The sequence below is a fragment of the Dermochelys coriacea genome, chromosome 9 (genome assembly GCF_009764565.3).
Source record: "Dermochelys coriacea isolate rDerCor1 chromosome 9, rDerCor1.pri.v4, whole genome shotgun sequence".
In the NCBI taxonomy this organism is placed as follows: domain Eukaryota; kingdom Metazoa; phylum Chordata; order Testudines; family Dermochelyidae; genus Dermochelys; species Dermochelys coriacea.
The window spans coordinates 84,440,210-84,453,280 of record NC_050076.1 but is presented as its reverse complement, the minus strand read 5'-3'; the positions used below and the strand labels follow the sequence as shown (position 1 = coordinate 84,453,280).

At 38.2% G+C, this 13,071-nt stretch overlaps 1 protein-coding gene across 9 annotated transcripts in view; it reads left to right on the top strand.

Moving 5' to 3' along the window:
• The window catches only part of ATRX (ATRX chromatin remodeler), a 139,942-nt gene that overhangs the window by 107,086 nt on the left and 19,785 nt on the right, over positions 1–13,071 (top strand). For 8 of the 9 annotated variants that reach the window (XR_006274471.1, XM_038415175.2, XM_038415176.2 and 5 more), the window contains 2 exons: positions 1,802–1,979; positions 3,322–3,516. Coding sequence is in view for 8 of the 9 variants with exons in the window: in XM_038415175.2 (XP_038271103.1) it covers positions 1,802–1,979; positions 3,322–3,516 (373 nt within the window). In the remaining variant the exon portion in view is untranslated. Of the gene's footprint in view, positions 1–1,801; positions 1,980–2,248; positions 2,877–3,321; positions 3,517–13,071 lie in introns of those variants that run through there. The other variant, XM_043492952.1, reaches the window with a different exon arrangement.

The following is a 13,071-nucleotide window of genomic DNA, read 5'->3' as shown; positions in this document are numbered from 1 at the left end:
TACTGTATCTTCTGTGATAACAAAGTAGTTATTGGTAATCAAGGTTAACTCGTAGGAAATCGTTTTGTCTTCATTTACTTTGAATCTTCAACACCTGACAGGATAAGTACAGCATATGTCAGAACAGCAGTTAAAATATTCTTAAGTGGAACTGATCAGTATAGAAAAACATCATCTTTGTTCATTTCCATTTACCCTAAATGTCTAGCCTTGAATGCATCCAAATACTCTGTGACTAGGTGGATCAAATAATGTATCACTGAAGCATATTAAGCCACAGATAGACTGATTCCAGAAGAGAGAGAGGGAAAAAAAACAAACCATGATTCAACTTATTCCAAAATCACATCCTGGTCAGAAAGAACATCAGCTACCACAGAGGAAATCTGTGAAGCTACCACCTTGTCATCCATGGATACTTTTATATATCAGTACAGACAGAAAAGTGTCTCCAAACAATGTTGTCTCAAAATAGATTAATACCATTTTAGGCAAGGGGAAACAGTTTGCTTCTATCCTACTTATGTCTTCCTCTCTCTAATATTTTCTTCCTGCTCACTACATCCCAAATGTCTTGGACTTGGGGAACTTTCAGGATTGAGAATGGAAAATTTACCAAATTACTGCTTTTCTGGGTCTGACCTGTCTCAATGTCCACTTCATTCAAGATGAGTTTTTCAGGTATGTTGATGATGGTCTCTGTGGGTCCATCTGTTTAGTTAACATAGTTGAATTAGGCATTATGGTGGTTTAATTTAATTTAATAAGGATTCAGAGTTTCCATAAAGCACTGGAAGTTCATATCTGGAGTAAAGGCAGAAAGTGCATCACCAAGCCCTGGTGCCTCATGAACTACCTCTACTCTCAGATAAATAGATAGACATACGTGTGTGTGCGTGTGTGTGTGTGTATATATAATATGCAATTGTACATATTAATTGAAGCTCTTTTGTTTCATGAATTTTCCCAAATACACATGTCAACATTCAAATTAATATCTGTAATGCAGCCAATTGTATATTTAAAAAGCAATAAATGGAATAAACTTAATTCATGCAGTGTTAAAACTGCACTAATCAATGACTTTTAAGTTGTATTCCCCAAATTCTGGCATTACTTACGTGCTAAGTTGCAAGTTAAAACTTATGCGGTAATAAAAATATTACACACTTGCAAAAAGGTACAATTACTGTTGTTATAACTTTAAAATCCCTGCATTTTGTATTTTTTAAAATGTCAATCTTAACTTTACATGAGTTTTTTGCATTGTTAATTTAAAGTTAATCTTGGGTGATAGTGACATGTAAAGAAACAAAGGTGCATTATTTTATAAAAAATGTCCTAGAAACAGTTTCATGCCAAGGAATTTTTAAAGTCTGCTTTCCAGATAATAGTTCCAATGACACCAACCAGCATGTATTCATTTTAAATGATGGTTTAACTTGGCATAACTAATTTTCTTACATTTGATCCTGAATTCAAATGTCTAAAGAAAAGATTTTTTTTTTCTCTCAGAACAATTCTTGGTAACAAATGACTTCTTAAAGTCCTTGTCCTGTAGTTCTGACAGCTGGTTAGCAGCTTTGCCCTTTTATTTAGAACATAAGATACAAATTTTACAACTTCATGGTTTTAAAAGATTTTGAATCATTATAATTTATGAATAATTCATAATAGGACCCCAGAGAATTTAGGTTACAGCATTTCAAAAACTTCATGTTTATAATAGTTAAGGAACCCAAGGTAAGAGAAGTCAGTTTGTAAAATATTACATTTCATAATTTATTTTTTGTTGTTCCAGAGGCCGTTTGTTTATTATTTCCACTAAGGCAGGATCCCTTGGAATTAATCTGGTGGCTGCTAATAGAGTGATTATCTTTGATGCCTCTTGGAATCCATCCTATGATATTCAGAGTATCTTTAGGGTTTACCGCTTTGGGCAGAACAAACCTGTGTTTGTGTACAGGTTCTTGGCTCAGGTACGTATGATTTGGATGCTTCTCATTCATCCTTTCAGGCTCAGATCCTGATGTCTTATCTGTAAAGACAGACCCTTTCATCCTTATGGACTCTTTTTGAAGTCAGTGGGGGGGCTACACAGGAAAAGGGGTCCACTGGTGTAGATCAGATAGCAGAATTGGGGTTTAAGATTGTCAGACCATTAGAAAAGAAAAAAAATGTGTATATTAAGTCCAGAAGGGTCCATTAAGATCAGCTAGTCTGACCTACAACATAATACATACCGTAGATTTTCACTCATGATTCCTGCATCAAGTTCACAGCTTTTGGTTGAGCCAGAGCATATCTTTTAGAAAGATGTCCAGTCCTGATTTAAAGACTCCCAAGTGATGGAGAATCCACCATATCCATAGGTAATTTGTTCCTGTTTTTGTTTAACCTCACTGTTTTAAAAATATGTGCCTTATTTTTAGTCTGAATTTGTCTAGCTCCAGCTTCAAGCCATTGGATCTTGTGCCTTTTTTCTGATAGATTCAAGGCCCTCTACTACAAGAATTTTTTCCAATTTAGGTACTTATAGGTCTTCAATTCATATCTTAATCTTCTAATTATTTATCTTAATAGCTTGAACTTCTTTAGTCTCTTACTGTAAGATAGTTTTTCCAGATCTTAAATCATTCTTGTAGCTTTTATCTGAATCATTTTCAGTTTAACATCCTTTTTAAAATTGTGAACACCAGAACTACACGTGCTATTTTCATTTAATCTATATAGAATGCCAGTACTACTCCCTACGTCTGCTCTCTATTCTCCTGCTTATACATTCAAGGATCACATTTTCTTACCCACCATATCACACCAGAACTCATGTTCAGTTGAGCCTAGTCCCGTGTCCCCTAAGTTTTTTTTTTTTTAAAGCTGTCATTGAATGTAACCCATCTGTTTCTTATTTAGTGTGGTTTTTGTTTAACTTAAAATAAGGTGAACAATGCAACAGAATTATCAATTTTTTTCATATTAATATTTTAAAAACTACAATTTAGGGAGGTTGTGCAAAAGCTGATTTCTTCAGGGAGCTAAAGAAGTTAAAATATATTGATTACTCTAATAAATAGACATGCACCATAAGTTGCATTGGCAATTCATGTTCCTTTGTGGTGTTTCATTCAGGGACTACATTCATTTTTAAACAATTTAGCAAACTACAGGAGATGTATTGGAGTAAAGTTCTTTAGCTTTTTGAACAAACGTTAATGATATAATAATGTTGTTCTTACCATTGCTTTTTTTCTCAGTGACAGAATAACTTGATCCCATTTGTGTGTTTAGATTTATAAAAACAAATATTTGGGGTTTTTTTAGGGAACAATGGAGGACAAGATATATGATCGTCAAGTAACAAAACAGTCACTGTCTTTCCGAGTAGTTGACCAGCAGCAGGTTGAGCGTCACTTTACCATGAATGAGCTTACAGAGCTCTATACCTTTGAGCCGGACTTGCTGGATGACCCTAATTCAGAAAAGAAAAAGAAGAGGGATACACCCATGCTGCCAAAGGTAACATAATTCATAAATCTTTCATAAATCTTTAAGCCTGTTTAAGTGGACAGTGCTCTCTTTCTTAGGAGGGAAAGAGTGTTATGAAAAGATTGGGATTGTTTACTTTTAAAGGGAAACAAATAAGAGGGGACATGATAAAAGTATACAAGATAATGAATGATATAGAGAAGGTAAATGGATCTTCTGTTCCTCCTGACCCTCAACACAAGATCAAGGGGACCTTTAATTCACTGAAAAGGTTGGAAATTCATACCAAAAAAAGGGAAGGCTTTTTCCCGCAACATGTGATTAAACTGTGGAACTTGTTGCCAGAAGAAGTCATTGAGGCCAAGATTCAAAAAGGGATTGGATATTTACATGGATGTCAGGAATGTACAGAGTTATCACACTGAATGATAAATTTTTAGCGGCTATTAAACCTTGTTCTTCAGGGTTTAAGTCATCGGTGGGCAAACTGCAGCCCACGGGCCACATCCAGCCTGCGGGACCATTCTGCCCAGCCCCTGAGCTCCTGGCCCAGAAGGCTCACCCCCAGCCCCTCCCCCGCCCTTCCCTCACCCACGCAGTTATGTCGCTGCCGCGCGGGCAGCAGGCTCCTGCCGCTCTGAGCGGCATGGTGAGGCGGTGGGGGGGGTTGGGTAGGGGATGCTGGGAGGCAGTCAGGGAGCGGTTGGGGCGGGAGTTCCTGGGGGTCAGTCAGGGAGCAGGGGGCGGTTGGATGGGGCGGAGGTTCTGGGGTGGTCGGGGAACGGGGGGGGTTGGATGGGGGGGCCTGTCGGGGCGGGGGTGTGGATAGGTTGGGGCAGTCAGGGAGCAGGGGCGGCTGGATAGGCGGTGGGATCCCGGGGGGGGGGCGGTTTGGGGTGGGAGATCCCAGGAGGGGCAGTCAGGGGACAAGGAGCAGGGGGGTTAGATGGGTTGGGGGTTCTGAGGGGGACAGTCAGCGGGCTGGAAGTGGGAGGGGGTGAATAGGGGACCGGGGCCAGGCTGTTTGGGGGGCACAGACTTCCCTACCCCGGCCCTCCATATAGTTTTGCATCCCAATGTGGTTCTCGGGCCAAAAGGTTTGCCCACCCCTGGTTTAAGTCAATCTATGTCAGTCTTACAGTAACTTCAAGTAAAGACAATGTGTTATAGCCATAAATACACAGAGCCCTTGTTTTATTCATTGTTTGCAAAACAGATTTGAAAATAAGGTAAGTGTAAGATAGCTACTGTTTGTAGTATATTTAAGTTCACAGTTAATAAAAATAAATTTAACATTAAATGTAGTCTGATAAAGGTTAATTTCTGAGTAACCAACCTGTTGTGAAATTAAGTCTTTCACTTAATATAACAATAATTTCATACAACTTCACATTTCCATGTATAAAATAACTTAAGTAGGTTCTTTATTTAGTAAAGTGATCATATTTCTTTGTTTTATTTGTAAGACTTTTGTAGTTGGCCGTTGGGGAAAATATTTAGGGCTTTTTTAGGTAGGTTTTTTTTCAGTTTCAGCTGAATTAGTATTGAATGGTTTCATAATACTGAAACAAAGTGGACCAAACTTCTGCAGGACCTAAGAACCACCACAAACCCCACCACCAAGTGCAAGACGCATTCTTTTGACTTTGCATTTGCTAATATTAACAAATAAAATAAGTACTATTTAATTTTTTATTTTTTAATTTTTTTTATTCCCATGCAATTCATGAGGAAAGGAAGGGAGAAAGAAAGAAACCACACATGGTAGAAGCTACTCATTTAACTTAATATATTTCTGTTAGGCACTGAGATACTACAGTAATGAAAAGAAAAGGAGTACTTGTGGCACCTTAGAGACTAACAAATTTATTAGAGCATAAGCTTTCGTGAGCTACAGCTCACTTCATCGGATGCATCCGATGAAGTGAGCTGTAGCTCACGAAAGCTTATGCTCTAATAAATTTGTTAGTCTCTAAGGTGTCACAAGTACTCCTTTTCTTTTTGCGAATACAGACTAACACGGCTGCTACTCTGAATACAGTAATGAAGGCACTATAAGACCCTGAAAAGAATACAACAGCGTAGAAATGATGTCAAAATCATGTAATTTGGTATTAATTTAAATTTGTTTAAGCAATTAAAGAGCAAATGTTCCGAGCATACATGTGAGGAAAATATAGATATTTCTAAATGATTTGGTTGCTGTTGTATTTAATTGATTGTAAACTGTCTAGAGGGGGAGAAATGCTTTTCTCCTGCTTTATCGTGACCCTGTTTCTTTTTCAATGAAAGATGGCATATTCTCCATTTTAAAGAATCTATTTTTAGGTTACTAGAATATGATTCATTATTGTTAAACACCAGACTGGTTTTCCTTGAATTGTTAGGCCAGACACTATATTTTTTTAGATGGATTTTTACTAGACCACCTAGAGTGCCATGCAGCTGTCAGAGGACTTTAGGCGATGTTAGCCCAGTACAGAGCCACTATAGCATGGTCATTTTAAAACACTTGAAAACAAACTTTATTGACTCTATCTAAACCCTTCTTATTATGAGGTTTTTCAGTTCAAGCAGTAAGTCATAGATCATTTTCTTAATAGTGGTTTTATTGTAACTTTGTCAGTGAATTAAATTCTCTCGTTATTTAATTTGTTTCTCCAGTTTAGAATTAACATCTGCTTTAAAAGAAAATTATTTTTAAAGTTAATATATTATCCTATTTTGATTTTATTTACTGTATGTTGATAGCTCCACAAAGAATAGTTGATGCATCTCAGAATATTTGTATATTCTTAAGAGTACTTCTTCATAATGTATCAAAATGCTCTTCAGTAAAATTTGGACTGGTTTTGGTCTTCATGAAATGATCTGATTATGATTAGCGATTTTGGAATTTTGAGCAAACCATCTTCTGTAGTAATCGTACTCTGAAAGTTGCATCTTTTCTAACGTACAATTTTATTAATGCTCACAAGAGTCTATCCGTTGTGAATATTAAAATACCACTAAGGAGTTAAATGTTGGAAATAAATTCCAAAAATATAGATTTGCTTAAATAAAAAGTCTGTGTCATTAGAATGGATATCTTGACAGAGAGATATGAGTGTAGAAAAAAAACACACATACAAGTTGACAAACTGATATAATACTTCAGAAAAAATTTGCAAACATCAACTAAATTCCTCATCCCACTAAAGTGATGATAGGCAAGTTGTGAAGAGACAGACTGAACAGGAGTTAGGTTATCCACCTTTACGCAACAGGTAAACATATCCCATTCAGCGTATGGGATGTGGAACTAGAGATGTCTTAAAAATCAATTTCAAAGGAAAGTTGTACTGATTTAACTCAGCACAAGACTTTAAACATTCATTTATTGAAAACATTTAATTTCAATTATTTGTTTAGGTTTTTTAATTATTTTATATGTGAGTAGATTGCTTGCTGAGGCAGTCTTTCTTGAGAGCAAACAGTTTTCATCCTCATTCAGGGCTGGTTTTAATATTCAGAACAATATGTGTCAACATTTAGTTTTAAATATTAAACTTCACACATTAGTTATCTTCCTATCATCCAGATAGAGACAGATGGGCCAGGGGGTGAATTCCTGCTCATACACAAGTCCCCCCTGCTAGAAAAAAGAAAATCTCTGAATATTGTAATTCTGCTTGGCTGTTCCTTGGTTCTCTTTCCAGTCCAGTTGCCAGTCTGGTGTTCTTTTAAGGATGTAAACTTCATTATATGCTATGTACAAACTTCTAAGTATTTATAACTTTTCACTTGAGAGGCTATACATTATCAACAAATTATCTCCTTGTTTTAGCAGCTTCTACTTTTGGCTTGCACAGAATAATTTCTTGTGTGCTGTTTCCTGTATCCTCACAACACTAACTGAGAATAGTGTTGATCTGTTAACGTGTAATGCATCTGTCCTTTCTCTTTCCTTTTCTCCCTCCTCCTCAACTAGATTTTTGGGTAGGATAGCTTAAGGTCCAGTCATGTGAGGTGCTGAGTTCCCTCAGCCCCTACTGAAGTTGGGAATTAAGAGTCCTCAGAACCTCCCTGGAGACACTTATTGCCTTGCACAGTGGACACAAACTTGCACAAATCATGAATCTGTCAAAGGAGGTGTATAACTTTTAATGTATGTTTTCAATCAGCACTGTGTGGCATAGATCAGCAGTTCTCAGTCAGTGTCCCGGGGTCCCCTGTGGTGCTGCAAGCGGGTTTCAGGGGGTCCGCCAAGCAGGGCCAGTGTTAGATTCACTGGGGCAGAAAGCTCAAGCCCGAGGCCTTGAGCCTTGTCAACCAGGGCTGAAGCCTGAGCAACTTAGGTTTGTGGAACCCCCCTGTGACATGGGACCCCAAGCAATTGCCCAGCTTGGTACTCCCTAACGTCGGCCCTGGCTTTTATATGCAGAAAAATAGTTGTTGTGGCACAGGTGGGTCATGGAGTTTTTATAGCATGTTTGGGGGGGTGCGGCTGAGAAAGAAAGATTGAGATCCCCTGGCATAGATGATACCCACTGTCTCTTTGTATCATGGGTCAGTTTATGCTGAAACCTTACAAACCTGTTTTAAAATGTGAAGTTTTGAGGAGTAGAAACCTTTTTTTTTAAATCAGTTTTTGTGCAAGTCCTTCTTAAAAAACAACTTGTGGGTATTTCCATGATTTCACAATTGTATATTTTTTCAAGTACAATTAATTTGACACTTTATTTCAAAATTAAACATAAAAAAGAAAAATTACTTTGAACATGGAGCAAGACATTTTTCTGTCCATAAATTAGGACAGAATCAAATTCCATCTTCATTAGATTCAGTGGGAGAAATTGGGCAGTTTGCTACTTTTAGCTACTTTGGATTCTGCAATAATTTTTTCTGTAGCTTTGTTTTATGCCTTAACTTTGTATTTTTTTTTCCATAATCAGATGATCTCTTTTCTCCAAACTGGATGCTCCTCCAAAACCAGCTATTTCCTTATACTCCTCTGCTTAATCTTTCTCACACGTGCCAGGTTCCTTGCCTGCATGTTGCATTATTCTCATAGCATTCCTCAACCACCACTCTTCTTCCCACCAATGAACAGTCTATATTTTGCTCTTCCAAAATCAGCAGCCACAACCCCAAAACCCTTGCTGTAGGGTCAGTGAATAACTGGAAGTAGCTATAAATTTACAATGAGTAGAATTTTGGGACTTAGTCAAGCAGCCTAGCACTGGAGAGGGCGAGGAGGATTGGGCTAAGGTGTGCAAGGAAAGAAGACTTTTACAGGACCATCAGATACGGGCATGCAAATTACTTGTCATCTCTTGAAAGTCCGGGACACTGTCTGCCTACAAAAATATATATAGTTAAAGAAAACAAAACTACACATGGGAGAAAAAAAATCACTTAAGATTCAAACTGAATTGTTTTCTCTCATTAAAACTAATGGAGAGTGATTTTGTTCCTGTCCTACTTTGCCATCATAAGTTGGCAACCTCTTTTGATATTTGTGACTGGTTCTAACATCAATCAGAATATTCCAACTTCATCAGGTATTTCTCAGGTACAGTTTTATATTAGGGGATTGTATACGTGAAATATTTTTCATTCTTTTTTGTTTTGTTTTGTTTACTATGGAAAAAATTGAAGATGAATCCCTGGAGTTTTACTTTAATTCTTTTGGCTTCAGTTCACTTCGCTTTTTTTAGTTGTATTTATTTCTTCACTGTTAATTGATTGATTATTTTTGGTTCCATCCTTTCCAGCACTGAGTTATTTTACCTACAGATCCTTGAGTAGTCCAATAACCATTTTGACTGCTTCTTGATCCATACATTTTACATATAAATGTCATTGTTGGCTGTCTTTTTTGAATTAGACACTTCTTAAAATAAGGTACATCTCAGGCTCTAGGCATCTTTAACATAAAGACAAACATCAACATAAATCTATACAAAATTAGGATGCACCAGCCTTCAATCGTAATAACTATGCTTCCTAATTATTGTAATTTCACCAGTTTTCCTTCTAATATTAGTCTCTAAGGTGCCACAAGTACTCCTTTTCTTTTTGGTGTTCTGTGAATTTATTGTTCATGAAAAGCAAGAGGAAGTCTAAGGAAAGGGTTGGCCCATTACTCAATGAGGAGGGAAAGACAATTAACAGAAAATGCAGCAATGGCCGGAGTTTTAAATGTCATTTTTGTTTCACTTTTCACCTAAAAGGTTAGCAGTTATCGGATGACTAACAAATGTCCATGAAAAGGGGGTAGGATCAGAAGCTAAAATAGGGAAAGAACAAGTTAAGAATTACTTTGATAGGCTAGATGTCTTCAAGTCGGTAGGCCTGATGAAATACATCCTAGAATACTTAAGGAACTGGCTGAAGAGATCTCTCAGGTGTTAGAGCTCTTAGAATGTGTGGAGGAGAGGAGAGAGCCCATCAGCAGAAAAGGACAAATATAGAACCTGTCTATAAAAAGGGAAATAAAGACAACCCAGGGAATTATAGGCCAGTCAGCTAACTTTGGTACCCAGAAAGATAATCAAACAATGAATTTGCAAGCTCCTAGAGGATAATATAAGTAACAGTCAACATGGATTTGTCAAGAACAAATCATGTCAAACCAACCTAATATCCTTCTTTGACAAGGTAACAAGTCTTGTGGATGGGGGGAGGGAGGGAGTAAATGTGATATTTATCAACTTTATTTCATAAGACTTTTGATACAATCTCACACGACCTTCTCATAAGCAAATTAGGGAAATACAGCCTAAACAAACCAACTATAAGATGGATGCACAACTGATTGGAAAACCATAACCAAAGTAAATATCAATGGTCCACAGTTAAGCAGGAAGGGCATATTGAGTGAGGTCCTGCAAGGATCTTTCCTGGGTTTGGTTCTATTCAGTATCTTCCTCAGTGATTTTGATAATGGCAGAGAGAGTACACTTACAAAATTTGCAGATAATACCAAGATGGGAGGAGTTGCAAGTGCTTTGGAGGACAGGATTAGAATTTAAAATGATTTTGACAAACAGAAGAAATTGTCTGAAATAAATCGGATGAAATTCCATAAGGACAAATGCAAAGTACTACATTTAGGAAGGAACAATAATTTGCACAAATACAAAATGGGATACGACTGCCTAGGAAGGAATACTGCAGAAAAAGGATCGGGGGGGCTATTGTGTATCACAAACTCTGAGTCAACAGTACAATACTGTTGCAAAAAAATGAACGTCAATCTGGGATGTATCACCAGGAATGTTGTAAGCAAGACATGAGAAGTAATTTTTCCACTCTACTCAGCAGGCCTCAACTGGAATATTGTGTCCAGTTCTGGGCAGCACACTTGGGACAGATGTGAACAAATTGAGGAAAGTCTAGAGGAGAGCAACAAAAATGATAAAAGTCTAGAAAGCACAACCTACTGGGGAAGATTGAAAAAATTTTTTGTTTAGTCTGAAGAATAGAAGACTGAGGGGAGGCCATAAAAAGTTGTTATAGAGAGGAGGGTGATAAATTGTTCTCCTTATCCGCTGAGGACAGGACAGGAAGTAATGGGCTTAATGCCAGCAAGGGAGATTTAGGTTACGCATTAGGAAAAACTTCCTAACAGTAAGGGTAGTTAAGCACTGGAACAAATTACCTAAGGAGTGTTGTTAGTAGCTACTGGTGAGGTGCTCTGCTCTGGTTTGATGATAACAGTCGGCTGCGTGTCTGTTCCCTCTGTGTGCTGCCCCAGCTCTGCGCAGATAGCTGACACAGCAGGTCCTGAGAGAACCCCCAAAGGCCACAGACTCTATTAAGGTATAAAGGCACCCGGCCAGGTTTATTGTCCAACGAAGCACAGTAATAGTTTCCTATAGACTCTACAGGACATACTACGAAAATGTGCCCCCCCGGCAATGGACACAGCTCAGTCAGTGGCAGGACACTCCACTGCCCCCTAGGCTGGACAAAGATATGCGCTCCCGGACCTGTTTTTATACAGTTTCAGGATAGATTACTCATCCCTACTGACACATTGAGGTACAGCCCCTTGACTCATTAGGATGCTGTCTCCCACTTTGATCATGTTGGTTCAAACAAACAGATCTGTCCATCATGCTGTTCTTTTGACCCTGTCTTTGGGATGCACCTGGCTGTTCCTTGTTATATCTGTGAAGTGTCCTCGTGTTGGGATGTCAAGGTGCCATCTTGGCACACATTCCTCTTATTACTACTTATATTATTAGTGTGTGCTTTCTAGGAACCCTTTTCTTGCCAAGTTCTGTAATTAGGGCTTGCCTCTGGCTCACAGCCCAGCTTTGCTTAGTAATGCCTGGAAGTACTTTCGTTCAGGCTTTAGGCCTCAGACCAGGCCTCTGATGGAAGGGTTTATGTTTCAGGGCCTCTTATTACAAGGATGTTGTGGAATCTTTGGAGGTTTTTAAGAACAGGTTAGATCAGTAGTGGGCAACCCGCAGCCTGTCAGGGTAATCCTCTGGTGGGCCGCAGGATAGTTTGTTTACATTGACTGTCCACAGGTGCAGCCACTGGGAGCTGTAGGCAGCTGTGCCTGCGGATGATCAATATAAACAAACTGTCTCGCAGCCCGTGAGCGGATTACCCTGACAGGTCACAGGTTGCCCATTACTGGGTTACACAAATACCTGTCAGGGATGGTCTAGATAATACTTAGTCCTACTGCAGTGCAGGGGACTGGACTAGATGATCTCTCGAGGTCCTTCCGAGACCTATATTTTTAGGATTCTGTAATTCTTTCTTTAATAATTTGAATTCAGGTACTTTGCTAGCATTACAGTTTCTTTGTTACCTTCCTGCTATATTGGTAGTGTCCTTATTTCAGTGTAATTTTAATAGCAATACCTATTTCTGGCTTTATAATTGTAATACCTGCAATATTAACAATGAGACAAATTCAATATCTGGTTCATGCGTCGGTGTTTTGCAAAAATCAAAACAGAAGTAAGAGGCATCTAATATTAATTATATTTAGGAAAACATTTTATTATAATCATGAATTGCACAGTAATCAGAGAGGAAAATCTTGGTCAGTCATGTTGCATAATTAGTTATTTTGTTCCTGATAAATTTAGCATACACGATCTGATCTCTACAGCCTTTAGTAGGGAACAAAGGCCAGTAACCTATTACAGACATTTACCTGCATTCCTTCTTTTTGACACTGAACTGCCTATAGCTTTCTTACAAAGACAGAACTGTTCCTTTGTAATTATCAGAAAAGCAAGATAGGCATGTAAGCTAACGTGAGGCTTTAGTTTTGTTTTTTTACAAGTTTGGGGTATAATTTTCCCCCTTGTGTTCAGGCCCCTTCAGCTTTTATTTCTTCAAAGAATAGTTTGCTGAACAATGATATCATTGTGCAATTTTATTACCATGCAGATGGTAGGATAAGGAACTTTTGCCTCTGTAATGCTTGGTATTGGCAAGAAATGCACCAGCACTCATGCAAATGTACTAGAAGCAATATGTGGAACTACAGCTAGAATCCAGAAAAACAAAACCCCCTTCCCTTCCCCCACCCCCAAAACCCTAATACATGACCGAAAGTTGAAAACATGG